General features: G+C 37.3%; 4 protein-coding genes across 5 annotated transcripts; 1 reads left to right on the top strand and 3 right to left on the bottom strand.

Moving 5' to 3' along the window:
* Positions 1-558: 558 nt before the first annotated feature.
* LOC120004843 (probable xyloglucan glycosyltransferase 5) lies at positions 559-4,445 on the bottom strand. The gene is made up of 5 exons (XM_038854166.1): positions 3,446-4,445; positions 2,576-2,884; positions 2,194-2,484; positions 1,805-1,918; positions 559-1,717 (listed from the first exon to the last, which is right to left on the bottom strand). The coding sequence occupies exons 1-5, from the start codon at positions 4,169-4,171 to the stop codon at positions 1,073-1,075; spliced, it is 2,085 nt and encodes a 694-aa protein (XP_038710094.1). The 5' UTR covers positions 4,172-4,445; the 3' UTR covers positions 559-1,072.
* Positions 4,446-6,364: 1,919 nt separating this feature from the next.
* On the bottom strand, positions 6,365-10,404 carry LOC120004971 (UDP-galactose/UDP-glucose transporter 7-like). Of its 2 annotated transcripts, XM_038854368.1 has the most exons (9): positions 10,246-10,404; positions 9,986-10,100; positions 9,480-9,585; positions 9,138-9,383; positions 8,388-8,498; positions 8,141-8,299; positions 7,892-8,035; positions 7,542-7,727; positions 6,365-6,957 (listed from the first exon to the last, which is right to left on the bottom strand). In XM_038854368.1, the coding sequence occupies exons 2-8, from the start codon at positions 10,024-10,026 to the stop codon at positions 7,563-7,565; spliced, it is 972 nt and encodes a 323-aa protein (XP_038710296.1). In that variant the 5' UTR covers positions 10,027-10,100; positions 10,246-10,404; the 3' UTR covers positions 6,365-6,957; positions 7,542-7,562. The 2 variants fall into 2 exon arrangements, with proteins under 2 accessions (XP_038710296.1, XP_038710297.1); XM_038854369.1 differs by lacking the exon at positions 6,365-6,957 and having other exon boundaries at positions 7,018-7,727; positions 9,986-10,157; positions 10,246-10,387.
* A 392-nt stretch (positions 10,405-10,796) lies between these two features.
* Positions 10,797-12,098, top strand: LOC120006673 (B3 domain-containing protein REM14-like). The gene is made up of 5 exons (XM_038856803.1): positions 10,797-10,983; positions 11,060-11,363; positions 11,440-11,558; positions 11,649-11,892; positions 11,993-12,098. The coding sequence occupies exons 1-5, from the start codon at positions 10,909-10,911 to the stop codon at positions 11,998-12,000; spliced, it is 750 nt and encodes a 249-aa protein (XP_038712731.1). The 5' UTR covers positions 10,797-10,908; the 3' UTR covers positions 12,001-12,098.
* Positions 12,099-12,277: 179 nt separating this feature from the next.
* Positions 12,278-18,140, bottom strand: LOC120006672 (ubiquitin carboxyl-terminal hydrolase 19-like). Its single transcript, XM_038856801.1, has 11 exons — positions 17,644-18,140; positions 16,744-16,939; positions 16,570-16,658; positions 16,171-16,256; positions 15,901-16,063; positions 15,625-15,748; positions 14,864-15,021; positions 13,957-14,041; positions 13,533-13,745; positions 13,229-13,290; positions 12,278-13,115 (listed from the first exon to the last, which is right to left on the bottom strand). The coding sequence occupies exons 1-11, from the start codon at positions 17,913-17,915 to the stop codon at positions 12,701-12,703; spliced, it is 1,863 nt and encodes a 620-aa protein (XP_038712729.1). The 5' UTR covers positions 17,916-18,140; the 3' UTR covers positions 12,278-12,700.
* Between the last annotated feature and the right edge of the window lie 726 nt (positions 18,141-18,866).

Raw genomic sequence — 18,866 nt, 5'->3', positions numbered from 1 at the left:
TGATCGGGCTGGTATCTACTGGTGAATGGATTCAACTACATGAAGAAAACATATTATTTGGTTAACGGAAAATAATGTGGTAAGGAGGTCTGATGATGTGAATTTCTCGACCAAGAAAGTTTTAAGAGGTAATTTTAGTGACGAACCTATGGATCAGCAGCACGTGTTGAAGAGAGGAGACGGTGGTTCCACATTTTTGTCTTAAACAGGGAGAACAACCGATGCTAACGTACCTAGAAAAAGAAAGAAATGGTGGCGAAGAAGATTCCAATTGCTTTTACTCTTGATGGCATCAGCCATGTCTGCATAGGAGTGGACCAGGGAGTGGAGCTCTGTCTTAATTATGTGCCTCCCACTAGTGGCACCAAGTCAAAAAAAAATCAGAATCATCATACGTACATAAATGCCCACCAAAAGATCTCCTTAGTGTTGGAAGACTTGAGTTGTATACTTGTAGTAGTCTAATATATGAAGTAAAAGCTCAGACAATCATGGTCTGCCGACACTCTAAACCAATCAATTCTAAAATAGAAAATGCACTAACAAAAAGAATTCAAAGGGGAAAACAGAGGGACTCGTTTGCTATATTACTACATATGAAAAGGGAAACTGCAGATTTACAGGTAGATGTTATTACTTTTACAAGTAAAACCCAAAAAGTATGAAGCAAAAGCTCATCGTAGACCGACCTCCTCAGAAACATTTTGAGGACTTTACAAGCACAATATGGCTTGAATTAGAAGCCAAACAACACCCAAACAAGAATACAAGTCAAACTGTTCAAAAAAATAAACAAATCACAACTTATTCTACCTAAAACAAACAATCAATGCCAATACCCTATGTGAAAAATCAATCAGATACAGAATAAAAGTAAATAAATTTTGGGACTGTGGTATGGAGGAGATCAAATGAGCAGCGAAGATCCTGTAGGGTACTTCAAATTCAACTGCCAAAAAAAAGAAGATGATTCCACTTTATTGACGGTAGTGCTTCACCATCACTTGTCAAGGGAAAGATGAGAATGCAATTTTCTGCTACGTCGCAAATGGGTGCGCCATTCCATGTATAATTAGCTCATCTGCTCTCCAATCAGATCAAGCCCCACAAGGAGAAAGGTTACCCCTTGGAAGAGCAGGAAGTAGAAGTGAACTCCTTGGGCTGATAAGAGGCTTCTCACGGAAGCAGTTAGCAGGAGGAATGCAAGAGTGAGCTCTTTGCGGTATATTTTGTTGATTTTCTTAAGAGGCTTAGGAGCTACTTCGTTCCTTTCTTTCAATTCACTCAACTCAGAGAGCTCACTCTCAGAAGCTCCTCTGTGGATATGTGGTTGGCTCACTTTCATGGTTTCCCTCTCTGCAACAGCCAGCAGATCAGATTCTGATGATCTGCCAGCCTTCTTGGTCACAACCCACTCATAAGAGCTACCCAACTGAAATAACCCAGACACCATCGCATTAAATTTAGTCACTGACATTGTGTTCTCAAATAGAAGGTAAGGAACGATGAAAGGGAAAGATTTTGGGTCTGGAAGAATATTGAGGAACGACATGAAAACAGGAACGTAACAAATGACCCACATAGGGAGCTCTGCTTCGGGTACAAACATGGTTAGAGGAAGTATTATGCAGAACAATGTAAAGGAATAGAATGGAAGGATAAGTTTCCTCAATAGAAAGAAGAGAAGTATCAAATTGGCTTTCTTCCACATCGCTATCTGCAGTGTCATAGGGTTTTAAATCAGATAAGCAGCTTATAAGTAGATTGTAATAACAAAAGATGTATAATAAGCTGACTATTATACCTTCGAAGTTATGATTGCCGGAAGACACAGTCGAAAGAGTTGCATAGGACCAGAATGCCAGCGATGTTGTTGTTTCCTATAAGCTTCATAGGACTCGGGAACTTCACAAAGAACCTGAAATTTATACAGACAGCACACTAATCAAGTACAGTTGCTGAGAGAAGGGAAGAACTCAGTGACGTACATAAAACTTCAAAAGGGAAATTTATGAATTCTGCAAGTAAACATAATGACAATTTGTATTTTGTAGATATTTCACAATAAATTTTCTTTTGTGTACATAAGGTGATGGTGCCTTGCAAAATAATTTATGAAACTACATGCTGAATCCGAGAATGCAAGAACTCGTAGGATTAACAAATGTGATAAGTCAGCTAAAATGAGAGTACCTTCACATCATTCAGGAAGATGAATTTCCAACCATTCAGATGTGCACGCACCGCTATGTCCATGTCCTCTACTGTTGTCCTTTCAAGCCACCCTCCAGACTCCTCAAGGGCTTTGATCCTCCAAACACCAGCAGTTCCATTGAAACCGAAGAAATTTAGGAATACGCCATTAACCTGTTGTTCAACCTCGAAGTGGAAACACAAATTAATGTTTTGCAGTCGAGTCAACAAGTTCTCATCCTTGTTCACGAAACTCCATCTAGCTTGAACCAGCCCTAATTCAGGATTATCCTGCAACCGAAGGAAAAAAAGACATTCCAGTGAACTCTTGGAAAAGAATTTTGTGGTGAACTTAAATTGAAAATTAAAGTTCTCTATCCACCTTGAAATGTGGCAACGCTAGCTTAAGAAAATCTGGATTGGGTTGGAAATCGGCATCAAAAATTGCAACAAACTCATAATCCTTCACATAATCACAGCTCATTGCAGATTTGAGATTCCCAGCTTTGTATCCAGTTCTAACCAAGCGATGCCGGTAGATTATGTTGACACCCTTTTGATTCCACTTACTGACCTCAGCCTTAATTAACCACTGGATACTCTCATCATCTGAATCATCGAGGACTTGAATTAGTAAGTGGTCCTTTGGCCAATCGAGTTGGCAGACAGCAGAGATAGACTGCTCATATACCTGTACGATGCAAGAACTCCATCAAAGAATTAAATATCAATGCAAAGTCCGGATGCTTCTGCTAACGTTATGCGTGGATTTACTTATCAAGAAGATGTTGTGTGAGGAATTACTTATCAAAAAAATATTTTGTGTAAATTTATTATCAATTAACAAAAAACAACAAATCTAACTAAGAGGAGGGACATAGGCATTGCTCTTCAAATTTGCTAGTGATTAGTAGCACAATATCTCATAATTTGGTAAATGCATATTACTCTTGAACTATTTGATTCTGTATCATTTGAATATTAATTTCCAAAACACACTATTCTCCACTCAAATCTTGCAAAATTCGCAATCACTGTTGGCATCCCAATCTCTTATCAAATGTTACCCTTCAAGTCCTGAGCTCATCAAACTAGTCTTACTACCCAACAAACAATAAAGTCCAAATCCTAAGCTTGTCACTGTCTAGAACCCCAAAACACGCAAACAAAAAGAAAAGAAAAAGAAAAAGAAATGCTTAGAAGAAATGAATGAAATAGTAATATGCATATTAGAAGTGTTAAGGCCTTTTACCTCCCTCTCATTACACATCGGAATTTGAACAAGAACCATAGGGTACTCATAGCCTGATATCTCGACATCATCTGACTTGAATGGATCTCCCTCGATCCTTGGCTTATTCTTCTTGTATTTTATCCAAAAACAACCCAAACAAAGTATCAATCGATCCACAGATTGGATTAGGAACAAGAAAACACAGAATCTGGACAGAGCTTGAATTGGTGGAGCAATGTAATCAGCTCTAAATGACAACCAAGCAACATAAAACATGTGAAGCAAGCCCTGCAAATCCGAGGTCTTTGGAATGTGCAAATTGGTGTTCTTGAAATAGTGCCAACCTTTCATATAAGCAATCACTTCGAAACCCAAAATAAGCAATGAAGTTGCTAAGAAGACTTTAATCACCTTGAAAAGCAACTTCCCTTTCAGTAGCTTATCATTCTCCATAGCAACTCCTTGCCTGAACAAAAGTCTCTTCTTAATGGTGCCGAGCAGTGACCAGAAGACAGTAGCCAGCCAAGAAATGCAACCAACAGCTCTGTGAGCCTTGAGAAGCAAAACCCATGTTACTTGCTTGGCGTTCTTCCCTCTGCTCTTCTCCACCGGCCTGAATGCAGCATCTGGACCGTCGATTTCCACCACAGAAATGTTCGGATTCTCCATTTTCACTATCACTGGAGTTCCTTTCCTCGTATCACCCCTCCTCCACCACTCTGAAAAATCCAATCTTGGACCCATTCTCACTGATACACCCACCAAATGTCGAGAACCCAATTCTCAGAAAATCATGAACCGAATGGATCTCTAATCTACAGTGAAGAACTCAAAAACCCATTTCAAGGCTCTCCATTTTTTCACATAAAAATGTGGCAAAGGAAAGCCATGGAAGAAGAAGTATGGGAGGTTCTTTTGTACTCTCAGAGACACTCCACAGACGCAACCAACATGGCAAAGAAAGGTATCGACAGCTATGAGACCCTAACACCCATGTGGGTATGTGTTTCGCAGATAATCCAAACACCCACTGTTTGTCCTTTACTCTTGCCAAAAAATTTATTTACCTTTTTTTTTTGTCATAAAATTAGTTTTAGTAAAATTAGATTAACTTGACCAGTCACTTCAGTTGTTGACCAAATTCAAATTATGGTGATTGATTGATTGGGACTGTCATATATATATCTATATATAGAGTGATGAGAATCTAATAAATTAATGAAAAAGTATTTTTTACCGATTAAGCAAACAAATAACAAGAAGTTAAATGGTGTTCAACAGTCAATGCCACTGGCCTCAACAGAAATATTACCAGTAATAGCTAACAGTAACAAATTTCAACTGGAATAATGTCGGTTACAAGAAAAGGCATATTCTTCTATTCTTTTTCTTTGTCTGTGTTTTATTATTTTCAATTTTATTCTAGAAAAATTCCAAAGGTAGGAGAAGAAGTGGTTGGGGACCCTAGTGAAATTTCGAAATCATCCTTTTCTTTCCATGTATTTTGAAAAGCTAGGAATGCCCAACCATGTCTTTTGCCGTCTATGATATTATTAATTATATATGTACTTAATTCTTCTTGTAGTGAAATAACAAATATACATACATACATACATACATACATACACACACATATATATAATATAAAGAGATTATGGTATGATAGTATAATGCCAAACAGGTAATACAACAATTGAGGTTACCTTTGGATAATTATTTTATGATTTATTAATATATAATCTAGTACGGTGGCAGTAGCTAGCATTGTGGCAGTAGATAATTCAAGACAATTTAAGTTTTTTTATATAAAAAAAGGAGACACTAAATTCAGAGCATCTGAAAGATTTTTTTATTTTTTTTTATGTTCTTCCAAAAGTCCCACGATTGGGATTACCTATTATTTATTAATTGGGTGTTGATTGTGTAATCAAACAATGAATAAAAGTTAACTCTCAATTGCATGAGCTTTGGATGCCTAAAGAAACTACAACTGGCCTGGCATATATTTATTTTGTCATTATAATCACAAGTTGCAATTTTCTTCATCTTTTTTAAGTAAAACAAGCAAAAAAAAAAAAATTATTGGTTCAAATAGCTAGGGTTGTACTTGCAAAGAAAAAAGACAGTTACATGTCAATTTTAGGAACTAGAACGGTACTTCTGGTATGAATTATGATCTCCCACAGCTTGGTGGGTGTGTAGGTAGATACACAACATTACGATTACATATATATATACACACACACTTATTTGTAAAGATCTTTTTTTGAAAAATGGGTTTTCTGAATCTATATGTATATATTTCTAGATCTGTCTAACATTGCATGTGAAATCAGATTGCTACTGATTTTGACCTTAAATTCGTCAATTTGAGCTGGAGAGTCTCTCTCTTAGATTAGATATGCCTTTGAAATTCCTTCTTTATTTTCAATTGGGAAGTCCAGCGAAAGAGGAGACATCCGATACGAGTTTAAACTCGGACTGTCAAATCCGTATGCATTGAAATTTCCCGCTTGGCAAAAGGCTAGTATAATCAAATCGTTAATAATTAAATTTATAAGACTAACCACAGACAGACAATAACAGTGATGTCAATGAAACATAGTAGGTGTGAGATGTGGAGATATAAGGTTCCCTTTTCCCTACTAGGCTGGGCATGCATATAAAATGTGATGGCATTTTCAGCTGTCATGTATGCATATATATAAAGTTTATGCATAACCCATCTCATCATGTGACACTTCACATGATACCAAAAAAATAAAAATAAAATAAAGACTTCAACTTCAGTCTTCAATTGAATTGTTTGGTCTGGTTTGGTTTGGTGCCCAATAAATATGCACTGTGAGGCTGACCAATGTCTTGATACAATACGTAAATACATCATCAAGGCAAAGTATATATCATCATCTCCAATCCACACTCATTCAATGTTCATATCTCAACTTCTTTTGACCAACCTATGGATTATTATTCATTAGCAGCAGTAATAAATAAAGTGGAAGAAAGATTGAGGAAGAGAGATGTGGAATCGAACAAGACAACTACCCACGCAAGGCATGCCCTACTTGGGACTTAAGTCTACCATACATAAGATGCCTTCAAGCAAAGCCAGTCTTTGTGTCGGTTGGGTTTCATATTTGGAAAGCTATAAAAGTGATTGTGATGTGGACTTCTTTCACTTTATTTTTACTACTACAAAGTACAAACTCAAGTCAATAGTGTCAAAGTTTCCCCTCCCCATTCAGATGCGAGTGTTCATGATGACTGCTGATCCAGTCATTAGACACAGCTTGGGCTTCATTGGTCCATATAAGACTTCTTCTTCATTTTCTTCAACAGTGTTCACTCCATAGGATTTGATGGAATAAGGCTCTCTACTTCCAGTACCCACATTAATCTTATAGTGAATGTCATTCCCATTACAACACTCATTGAACCACATAAACAAAATCTATGTATCCATTACTTCCTTTCATATGCTGCTCATGAGCAAGACATTTCTCCCGCCCATGGCCAGCTCTCCTTTTCTACACATGGACAAAGCATAATTAATGGTGTCAACCCCTGATTTGTCCCACCCCCTTTTAACGGGGAATTGTGGTGTCCCACTCTCATTTGGGGATTGTCTGGTTTTCCAATTTCAGAAGATAAATATCGCATGCCCATCTAAATATTAAAGAATAAAAACAAAAAAAAAAGGGGGGGGGGGAAAAAACAAATCCCATTAATATAAGAGAGACAGAGTTTTCTTGGAAGATATGCATATTATTCAAGAATTTGCACACTTAAGACAGCAGCATAAACAGTAAATGAGACTCCACTTCCGAGTTCCGTCTAATCCGTAAGAATAAAGTATTAACACAGTTAAGACATCATGAAGAGTAGTAAACGAGACTCCACTACAGTCTAATACATAAAGGTCAAAAAAATCCAAATTTCAACATGATCATAACCAGTGTGAATCCCATTATCTATCCGAACATGATTTCAATTTAAATTAAGGCTGCAAGAAAATAATCAATATATAGTATGAAATTTGGTCATTGCTGACACTTCATTGGTAATGATACAATTCAAGGGAATTAAGAATAGTTAGAACAGAAAGTAGAACCTGCTATCCTCCAATGTCAGTTTATTTACGATGAGCTTCTATATCTGCAATTACTTTTGGTTGTTTGCTCTTCTTCTGTTGATATTTGGCAAACGAATACCACACACCACCAGCTGTGTTGATTACCAGTCCGGTCACATTCAAAGCATGCACTTGCACACCACCAAGTAAGACAAATCCAAGGGTCTGAAAAGTGGATAAACACATTTCAATTGTCACATATTTAGCATATCCATAATGTTTCATTTAACATCTTTTTTATACTTCCCTCCAACTTCTCTAAGAATGTGAGCCTTAAACAGCAGCAAGAAATTCACAGCAGGACTAAAGGGGGAAAACTTTATCCTTACCGTGGATCCAACACCTTTGAGGACCCCAACGATGGTTGTCGTTAGGGCGGAGTTGACTATGGTACATAAGAACATGGTGAAGTTGAGAACAATGCCCATCACCAAGGAAATTATAAGGATAAACAAAAATGATAAGGAATTACTCTGCAATTAAAGACAGGAATTTGGGGTTAGGCTAAACTTGTATGCATTGACACATAAGAGACCACATATTACTATGCAACTAATGAAAGACTTTAAGATTCTGACCTTTGCAAATAATAATGATACAGAATTTGGAAACTCTCCTGTTGCTATGATGAGAAATATCAGAACTGGAAGAGACAAAAAGCTGTTATAGAACATTATTTCAACTGAAGAGAGCCCATCCTCCACACCAGACTTCTCCACCAACACAAGGTACATGGTCTGCATTTTGAATAAACCACTATGAAATTAGACCAAAAATGGCATGAACCATGTATATCCATGAGCAACTACGGACTTGAGACCCAACCTGGAAAAAAACTGAAGTAAGGGCCATCGTATATCCAAATAGGTCAAAGGAAAAATCTCCAAGTGCCGCTATAATAACCCCACCAGCAGTCATTAGTACTGATAGAGTTACCTGAAATATGGAAGAGAAATATCAATGTTTTTCAGAACACAGCTCACTTCAGTAGTCAAAAAACACTACTTGGGATTTTTTTATTACATTTACTGGTGAAAGATTATTAAGTATAGCCACTTATTCACTTATTAATCTTCATGCTCCTCCATAAGTTATGTTCGCTAGGCTTAATTTCACATGATTCTGCTTGTTTATGTATTACTAATCGAGTTGACTTTGGCATTGCTTAATTTCACATGCTTCAGCTTATTTATGTAAGAAAAAAAAAAGCCAGTAAAAATAAGCATTACTAAACTCAACCTTAGTCAATACCAAGTGAGTTTCTAAAACAAACTGTAGCCTCAAATAAACCCAAACGACTGGGAGAATCCTAACGAGTAATACTAAACTCAACCTTGGTATGGCATCCTACTTGAAAAAAAAAGGTTTCAACAAGACATATTAAGGATGCAATATTATCTGACGTATTGACAACTAGCCCATGATGCTAAGCATTATCCCAAAAACAGCCATTGCCATTGAAATTTGTTCAGAATAGCCTATTCAGTATACACAAATGAATAATAAACCATGAGCCAATGGCAGAATATATAATGATCAATGCAACATGAAATCAGTAAAAAGGGCAGCACAAACCTGTGTTGTAGGTTTCCCCTTTCCTGTGAAAAAACCAGCAATCAGTACAGCAAGTGGGGTGAGTCTCTTTATCGCAATATACATGGGTATATTAACTCCTTTCAAGCTTGCCAAAGCAAATGCCACATTGGCATTGTAGAATAGGGAAACTGGGAGTAGTTTTTTAGCGGTTGGCATGTCAATTCTTTTAGCCTTCGAGTATCCCATTTGTCGACCAAAGTGTATGAGCAATACTGTTGCCAATTGCTAAGACAACCAAAGACAAAGGTATTACCCACTATCAGCCATTTTCAGGAACACATCAGCAAAAGATTGAATTCCCTATCTTCCTCTAAAACCTACCTGTAAAGTGAGGAGGGTCATAGAATGTGCGTACTGCATAAGAATTGCTTTATTGATGAAAACCATTGCCATGGAAGCAATCCCATACGATAAGGCAGCAAAGAAACTACAATTGACAAATTGGGATCAAGCTATAACAGGCCTGAAAAGGTTCATCTAAAGCATTCCAAAGTAATAGCACACACTGGAATTCTACCTAACCCAAAACTAATATAGACACAAGGAAAAGGTTACTTCAGCTATGCAATACATGAGTGTGCCTTAGAGATCTCCCAATCAAGACCCGGTTTCAACTACAGCACACTATTTGTATGTAAATTTGATACATACAGACAGCTTGTATATCTTAGTTAACTAAGCCGTATCTTAGTGCGTGAAATCACAACGCGCCAGACGATCAATACCCAAAAGATGTCATAGGCATTGCTTCAATTTCAATTCAAATGCACTGATGAGAACAAAGTACGCCAGTTAAATTGAAAATAGGATTTGAACAGAGAAGGAACCTCAAATGTGAGCTTGCATCAGCATCGCGGCGAGTTTCCATGGCCGATAGCGAAAGAACCGAACAATTAAAACGAAGTAGATTCTCAATGCAGCAACTTCCACCAGTAGTCCCTCCTGTTTACATAGACAAATCGAACGAATTCCTATGAAAACTACCTCAAACGAACAAGTCTGCAAATCACAGAATCCTCAGAACTTCCATTCAAATGAAAACTACCTCAAATGAAGACCAAAAAGCAACTAAAAACGAAATAATCACCTGATCGACCAACTATATGTAAACAAATTTACAATTCATGTCAGTCTCTTTTTTTCCCCATTTTTTTTAACAAACAGGTTCTCGGATCAAGAGAAGAGTTTTGACTGTTCGATGGGTGGATTGCGTGAGCGACAAAAGCCCATAAAGGAGGACAGTCGTCCCCTCTACTATGTCTATGGATACACAGCTTGGCATCCATAGCTCGAAACCAGACGTCACTGCATGTGCAACACCAAGGCCACATCCCATTATCATCAGGCCTGAGCCGGACCCAAAGCTATAGTGAGGCCCAATACGGGCCAAACATTGGACTTTACAAACTCAGAATAAGGCCCAAAAGATGCACTTTTCATTCAATCACCACTGGACTCTCTCTCTGCTCTTTTTCATTGAATGTGGGGAGATGATCATCATAAATTGAAGCTCCACTTGGCTCTATGAACAAGGAAGGTGCTTTGTTTCATGTCAATGTCAGGAGAAAAAAATTAAGTTACTGGTCATCGCGAGCTGTATTAATAAAGATGGGGCAACAATAACTACAGATGAAAATATTTTACTCTCCTCGGCTCTCTGTCCAGAGTTTCAATCTTACTGAGGTTGGGTTGCAGAGGTTTCTACCTTGGTAATAAAACTTTCATCTGTTACCCCCAAGAGTAGATAGGAATGAAACAAACAGAAGTTCTTCCAAGCAAACCCCACTTCTTCAAGCCTCTCATTCCAGGTTTCCACCAGGAATTTGTAAGTCTCTCTCTTATCTCTCTCTCTCTATTACACAGATCAACATTGTAAAAAGTAAGTGTCTTTCTTCTGGCAGTTGATTCCTGTGGCATTTTTGAAGTACTTGAACGGGAAAGATCATGTGAAAGCAGTACTAAGAAGTCCAGAAGGGAAGGTTTGGACTGTGAAGATTAACGGTAGAAGGATTGAAAGTGGATGGGCAGAGTTTGCAAGGGAGCATGGGTTGCAGGTGGGTGATTTCTTGGTGTTTGGACATGCAGGAGATATGGTGTTTGATGTAATGGTGTTTGATTCAAGTGGGAGTGAGAGGGAGTATCCACACTTCAATGTGAAAGAGGAGAAAGAAAGTTGGGAGGAAGAGCCTGAGAAGAAAGTTACCAGTAAGTATTGTTCATATTCTCTCTCTATATTGGTTGCAGTTCATTTATCCATGCTTAGTAACTATTTTATAAACAGGAGAGCTCACAAGGAAGAAGAAAGCCATGCATTCTTCAGAAAGAAAAGCTACTCTGGCAATTAAAAATCCATATTTTGAGACGACTGTGAAACCTTATCATTTTAAAGACAATAGAATGGTTAGTAACCACAAATGAAAATCCAAATGAATTTTTATCAAGCTTTGGTTCATTCATACTAAAAATATTATTAATCTTTCTGATTAACAGTACCTTCCAATGAGCTTTGCAAGATCAAATGGTCTGAATAACAGGGTCGACAACTGCAAGATAACTCTGATGAATCAAAAGGGAAGATCTTGGTCTGCGTATTTAAAGCGCAAATTTTCATGTGGTAGCGCCTACATTGGGATTGGTTGGGCTGAATTCAGAATTCAAAATAAGCTGAAAAAAGGGGATTCCTTCATTGTGGAGCTAATTAACAATGGAAGAAACCCTCAGTTCCTCTTTCGCAGTAAGTTAGTTGTGCCCCGTCAATTGTTTATTTCCTTTTGTAGCTGACAGTTTTTTTTTTTTTTAAATTCATTTCAATGAACTTTCACTAATTTGTGTAGGAAAATGATTTTTGGTGGCCAAAGGGAAGCAGAGTAATCACAAGCATATGTGGGCGTTGATCAATTGATCAATCTCTGATGTTTACTCATCAACCTTATAGTTGCAGATGACAGTCATTTTGATGCTCCTTCTTTTGAGGGCTCTGCAGTTCATGAGAGCATTGCGGTTTAGGGTTCTTGACCAAGAAATGTGTTGTTTTTTTAGATGCAAGAAATATGCTAGCATGGCTTTTGATTTGTGAAATATTAGTAGTTTACTGTAAATCACGTCAACATGAGCATGACTAGAGCAAGTGTCCTCCTGTTTCTATATGTAAGAAAGTATGATTATAATGAAAACAAGTTCAAAGGGAACTCGATCGTGCCGAATGTTTCTTGACATTAATCTCAACCATTAGGAATCCAGGGTTATACTAATAATAATAAAACCCCAGACAAAAATAATAAAAGAACCCCTGGCCCGCCTTTTCACTTAAAGGAGCTAATGCCTAAATGTTTCAAAGCATTAACAAACAATGAGTTAGAACATGGACGGACACCTATGGACTAAAAGTGCAAGCTAACATCTCTACTTTTTATGTGTCCATTCCTTTCTGTGTCATCTGAATCATGTGAGGTTGATCGATCCGCATTTTAGATCTTGAATTTGAACCAGAGTAATCTCACTTCACTTGGAATTCATCAGACTTGTGTCCACTAATTCGTCTCTCACATTTTCTGAGATGCACTGCATGCCACTGGATCGTCTTTCTCACGGCCATTAGCCTCCTTTGACGTAGATGGACTTGACTCGGAACAAACCATATCCACATCTTCCGCATTCTTTCTTGCAGATTCAAAATTAATTTGAATAGATGACATGCTTTCGCTTGTGGAAGCCTCACTTGTTAAGTCAGCATCCTCAATATCCATTGAATCACTACCTACAATTCCAGAATTCACTTCTGTGGATGACTTAACATGCAAACCATTTTCACACCGCAGATGGGGTTTGATCGAATCTGCCATAGAAAAGCATTTGACATCTTCTTTCTGACGAAATTCCTCTTCCCCATTCATCATTTGTTGCTCCCCTTTGATTGAAGATTCAACGGATCTAAGACACGAAGCTCGGGGATGAACCCTAACAAAAATAAGAAAACATAATTCATCAGAAGAAAGTAATTAGTATCAATTTGCCAACTGACGAAATAAAGAGAGACTTTTCTTTGAAAAAAAAAATTTGTTTAAAGAGACCTGTTATACAGAAGCATGTATGCTCCTTGAGATAGCACCTCATCCAAATCAACAGTTGTGACCTGTCAAAGATTCAATACAAGATTATACGAAACTAGAACCAGGGACCTTATACCTAATAAGCAAATCCTAAAATATTATTGTGTGCACACCCATTGTGTGCATGCCAGAATCAAAAAATAATTTTCTGAGAATCATCAATTCATATACCGGATAGGGTCATTGGGAAAGATATTGAAAAAAAAAAAGTGAAAGCCAATATACAGAAACACTTATGTGTCTCAAGGAGAGAGACAAAATCTACCTTGCAATCATCAATTCGGTGCCACCTTCCACAGAAATCCTTGGTATAACAGATGTAATGACCAAAATATGATGCATTCAGCATGTCCACATGAACAACAACCGCATAAAGTTTGTACACATCTGTACCATTTGTTTCATCACTCATATAGGGGCTAAGATCTAGTGTCTCGGGGAAGGTCACTCTCTTATTAAGTTTCCCAAATCTCCCACTCTGCAAAGATTGACACACAGAATGCTTTCAGAAAAGAAAAGGTTCAATGAAAGAAAAAAAACAGATATTATTTGCAAAACACTTTTGAGGATGAATCTAGCATTAGAAACCCTCGAAGCAGATGTTTCATGCAATAGGAGGAAGTAGTATTCTTGGAGTGTATTAAATATATTTAAATAGAACCGGAGAAAAAAAAAAGCATAGGGCAGACCTGAAATCTTTTCAAGGCAATTGTAAGGACATTTGGAGCGTGCCGAATAGTAAGACGCTTCCAAGCCTTGACATAGTCATTGCACCTGCAAAAAAGGAGTAAATATTATATATATGAGATTAACTAAGCAAATAAGAAGCACAACATTGAGCTGCAACGCCGATACAAAGAAGTTTCAATAACTACAAAAACACAAATATAATTCAAGCAAAATTTATTAACTCACTGTAAATAAGAAAGAGATCTAGCTTTTAACAAGCCTCTCCAAGTCTTATTGTCCTCTACACGAAAATTTGAGTTGTGAACAAATTCACAGTGAACAAGGCCAGAGAATGATATTTTTGTTGTGAATGGCCATGAGAAAGAAGCAACTATTTACCCTACTTCAATTCTAGTGATTCCTGGTCAATGGCTATTTATCCATATCCATGTTTAGCAGATGGTAGCAACTCATTAAGGCACCGATCCTTCGTAGCAAATTTCTAAAGGCCAACAGCAAAGGCAGAATAAGAATCACAGGGTTCGGCAAACAAAATACAGAAGTAAAATTTCAAGATTCACTATTCCTAATTTTGACTCTCTATCTTATACGCTTAAAGGAGGCAACCAAGTTCATTCAAGCATTACACATCCTTACCCCCAACCTAGAAAAAGTAACTGAAAACTAAAACCAGATGTCAAGTCAGTGATAAAGTCAGAATCGAAGGGACATTAAATGAACAGGTATAGTCAAATACTTCAAGAGAATGTGGTAACACTAATTGAAGAACACATTTATGTTATGTTACTATCTTCACAATGCCAGAATGCACTATAGCACATAAAGCAAACAAATGCCGACAACACAACAAGCAAGAGGTGAATTATAAATTTCTTGAGCCGTAGATAAAAAGACAGATATGCATACCCATCACATCTGTACATATTTTCTCCATGAAGCCACTCTTGGACCGTGAACTGATCAAGGCATTCCTCCAATGATGTAGCATCACCATGAATTTCCACAGTTAAATCCATCATATTTTCATACTGATTTGATATCTTATTGCAGTTTGTACAGATCACCTGAACAAGGTAAAAAAAAGTCAGAATGAAGCTAATGAGAAGCAAAAGTAGGAGCCAAATGCAAAATTGAAGAACTAGAATTGTCAACAGTTTTAATTGTCTGATATTCCAATATAAAAAATGGCAGATGGGGATGAAGGGTAGGTAGGGACATAGATAACTGAATATTCACCATAACTCAGAAATGAAACCCAAGGTACGAAAAAATCACACTTGTGACTTTATAGACCCTGCTGAACACGTTTCTCAGATTTACAGCACAGAATATTCCATATTTCCACTCAAAGGAACTTTACCTAATTCCTACAATAGCATCATCTACTATACATTGCATGTAGTTCTCATGTACGCAAGTAGTAAAAAACAGATAATGGATAGATGGATGGCACCAAATACAACATAACAACCATTCTGGGTAATGACTCAATGAGAAAATAATCGAAGTGCTTTTTATGAAATTGTAGCATGATATGGAAAAGCCAAGTTCTAACCAATAGATACGGAAAAAATTCCACCATAATGAATTGTTTGCATACAGGAAATAATCAAACTTCCAAAAATTATAAACAAAACTGTTGGTTTTAGTACATTAGAATGCCTCACCTGAGATTGCAAGTGACCACCAAATATATGTTGAATAAGAGTTGTCTCTTGAGCGCTGGGATGAACAGCTTTTTCCCCACCATATTCATCCAGGCACACAGATTGCATTGTATCGATGGCAAATCTACAATTAATAGAAAGGAAACTGATAACTCAACGGTGAACTCAATCTTGCCACCTCCCTAAAATTCTTAGTTCTTACCCAACCTTATTCAATGTATAATACAACAATATCCCTAGGTATAGAAAAATGGATCCAGTTCTAGTAGCACAAACCTCATAAATTCGTGAGCATCCTCCTGTCTACCATAGCCAAGATTGCCACCAATCTTGGGTAATCGAGATAGAATGTTGATTGGCGAAAAAGGAAGCTGACTGTGGTTTGCTCTTTCAACATGGTCTTGAAAGTCACAAAGAAAGCACCAATCATTACGTCTGCCTGAAAAAATAAAAAAGGAAACGAAGGAAGCAGAAGTGAAGACATGTTTAAGCACTGGAGAAGAGAGGGAAAAAAAGGTGAGAAACAATTTTAATCACTTAATTTACATTCTCTCTTATGACCATTCTCCAGCAAGTACACAATAAGTGGCCTTGTGTATGTAAGGCACTGTAGAACCACATTGGCAAAACAACTGCATAAAAGAGACTACATTAAAAGGATAGAGAGAAAAAAAAACACACACACACTTAAAAGAGCACTCATGAGTATGGTGTCAGCGTTGTTCCTTTGCATGCTTGTTTGTGCATGCATGCATGCATCTATGATTTACATGCAAGTGCACAACCTCTGAGCACAGCTAGCTGCCACGCAATACCAACAGAAATTTGGGAAGCATTAATGTGGCTGATTATGTTTGCACAACCTCCGAGCTCACATAGCTTCCATGCCAGTGAAAGCATCCAATTGGATAGATTCAAATAAAATAATATGAGATCATTGCATACCTGTTTCCACAATTTAATAGCCCACAAGGAGGAAACCCTGGCTTCTCCCAGTTGAAAAGTTTCACAAATTCCTCATAGGGAAAAAGAACCTGAATTCATACACTAAGTTATCGTTGACCTTCTAGAGAAACTAAATTGTTAAAGGGGCACACAAACAAGACGTTGTAAATCCACCTTGCTTGGCTTTTTAACATGGCTGGAGGATCTGGTGCCAGGAATCAATGCAATTCCTGAAGAAGTTCTTTTCCCAAGCCCAAAAGACTTGACTCCAGCACAGCTCGTTGCAGTCCGTGTTGAATTTTCCTTGCCAGAATCTTTACAATTTCTATTATGCCCAGAATTCCAATCTGCTGATTGGCACTTCAACGAGCTAAACAAGAAGAAAGATTTGAAATTCAAAACCACCATATGGTAACATAAGTGGAATTAGAATATTTGTAAGGACCAAGCAGCAGCTCCTTAACAAAATACATGAATAGCTTAAAAATTACAACAATACTTTTTTCCCAATTTTCTTTTACTTTATGAGGGCTAGGGTTTCACATGCAGCCATAGGACAAGCGAACAAAAATATGCCATTGATAAGATAATTCACCCAAAATTGTGTCAAGAACTAATCCAGCACCTACCTTTCTTTCAAAGAAACTGACCAAATACCTGAGACAGCAGATGCCATGAAATGTGACAATGCCAAACAAGAAAATCTAGTAATCTCTATTGGGAACAAATAAATGTAGCCACCGATCCATCAATAACTTTAACCAATAGCCAAAAGCAATCCATTATTTATGCCTTTTGAAACAGTTTATACATCACTACAGATGAAACATAAGGCAATTAACAAAAAGAGTACACTTTTCCAAATTACAATAAACAAAATATTCAATTTACTCTTTTCCTATTAGAATAATGATTCTTTCCCAGTTATATTATCCTTGAATTCGAGCAATCCACAGTTTTTCAATAAATTATAGCAGTTCTTTTTTTCCTCATCTAAATCCCAGAGGTGTGTAACATAAACACATCAAAATCAATCAAAAGCACTCAGAGGCAATAACCAAACTTCATCATTACCAGTATCTGACGGATTTGCAACGAGAGCACTTCTTAGAACCAGGACTGCCGCAGACAGCACAAGAGTTTTCCTCTTCTTTGGTGGGTATCCCAGGCATTGTATTACCACCTCGATCACTGCCTTTTTCCCCTCCCTCGAAATTGGCGTCGACTTCGAAGTACTTCGACGCCGTGCTCTTCACCAAGTATAGCAAACCGAACGAGATTATAAATACGGAGAAAGTGAATTGCAGGAACCAATTCAGATCCAAGGACACACCATTGACATGCATCTAAACGAAATTGATCAAATTCGCCTGAGTCTTGTCCCTTCTCATCGATAATTGCTCCAAGATTAGGGATTTTTCCCACGTCGAATTTCAAATTGAGCTTACCTTCATAAGCCCTAATTGAACTTGGGGTTTTGTAAATGATGCTGGAGAATGTGTATATAGAGGGAAAGAGAGAGAGGTTTCCTTCCCTGGAGATGGGATCACTGGGGTTAATTTGGACAAGGTCTTAGATAGAGTAACGGTCTGTGATAATTGAATCAAACACAGCCATTATAACGAGTTGTGAATGAGCGCATAGAATCAACGTGGAAGCATCTTAGTGGCGTGGGTTTGTACTTGTTTGATGACTGGTAATAAAACCATAAAAGGGGTGGAGTGATGACTAATGACTTACTCCAATAAATACGAACTTAAGTCCATCTCCTATTTGCCAATAATTAATTATCGTGAAAAATTAAATTGATGATTTTGTTTTTCAATAATAATTAAGACCCCATGCTTGTTAAATATTTGTTGAGTGTATATGGATGTTGTTTGAAATTCCATTTATATAAAAATTAAAATTAAAATTAAAATGGCATTACACATGCTGACATGCCATGGAATTATGATCTTAAATTGAGGAGGTGGAATAAAATCGCATGTTAGTGAGGTTAATTATTTTCAACATTCTTTCTTTTACCGTTTACGACCGCCCAATCAATAAGAGGCCACCTTTCTTCTTGGACCACAAATAGGCCATGATGCATCTATGAACCGAAATCAAACCTAAATTAATTTGGACCACAAGAGCCCATATCCTCATTTTAATAATTAATATGACCCCCTCATTGGGCCTCAATGATTTTGGACCACAAGAGCCCTTTTGATTTGTTAACCAAAAGAGCACCTTCGGAGGCCCAATATATATACATATAGTAAGTAATAGTATTCTCTTCTCTCCTCTCTTTA

Source organism: Tripterygium wilfordii, chromosome 9 (genome assembly GCF_013401445.1).
Source record: "Tripterygium wilfordii isolate XIE 37 chromosome 9, ASM1340144v1, whole genome shotgun sequence".
Lineage (NCBI taxonomy): Eukaryota > Viridiplantae > Streptophyta > Magnoliopsida > Celastrales > Celastraceae > Tripterygium > Tripterygium wilfordii.
This window is presented reverse-complemented; position numbering and strand designations above follow the sequence as displayed.

Bases quoted from the DNA above. Each gene is read 5' to 3' on its own strand.
- LOC120004843 (XM_038854166.1), bottom strand. From the start codon at position 4,171: ATGGGTCCAAGATTGGATTTTTCAGAGTGGTGGAGGAGGGGTGATACG. The intron at 1,919-2,193 runs GTACTCTCATTT...TATAAATTTCAG, and splicing joins TCTTCCTGAATGATGTGAAG to GTTCTTTGTGAAGTTCCCGA. The intron at 1,718-1,804 runs GTATAATAGTCA...ATGACACTGCAG, and splicing joins CGGCAATCATAACTTCGAAG to ATAGCGATGTGGAAGAAAGC.
- LOC120004971 (XM_038854368.1), bottom strand. From the start codon at position 10,026: ATGGAAACTCGCCGCGATGCTGATGCAAGCTCACATTTGAG. The intron at 9,586-9,985 runs GTTCCTTCTCTG...TGTCAATTGTAG, and splicing joins GATGCAAGCTCACATTTGAG to TTTCTTTGCTGCCTTATCGT. The intron at 9,384-9,479 runs GTAGGTTTTAGA...TGGTTGTCTTAG, and splicing joins TGACCCTCCTCACTTTACAG to CAATTGGCAACAGTATTGCT.
- LOC120006673 (XM_038856803.1), top strand. From the start codon at position 10,909: ATGAAACAAACAGAAGTTCTTCCAAGCAAACCCCACTTCTTCAAGCCT. The intron at 10,984-11,059 runs GTAAGTCTCTCT...TTCTTCTGGCAG, and splicing joins CAGGTTTCCACCAGGAATTT to TTGATTCCTGTGGCATTTTT. The intron at 11,559-11,648 runs GTTAGTAACCAC...TCTGATTAACAG, and splicing joins ATTTTAAAGACAATAGAATG to TACCTTCCAATGAGCTTTGC.
- LOC120006672 (XM_038856801.1), bottom strand. From the start codon at position 17,915: ATGCATGTCAATGGTGTGTCCTTGGATCTGAATTGGTTCCTGCAATTC. The intron at 15,022-15,624 runs GTGAGGCATTCT...TACCTTGTTCAG, and splicing joins GTGGTCACTTGCAATCTCAG to GTGATCTGTACAAACTGCAA. The intron at 13,291-13,532 runs GTAGATTTTGTC...AATCTTTGACAG, and splicing joins ACCGAATTGATGATTGCAAG to GTCACAACTGTTGATTTGGA.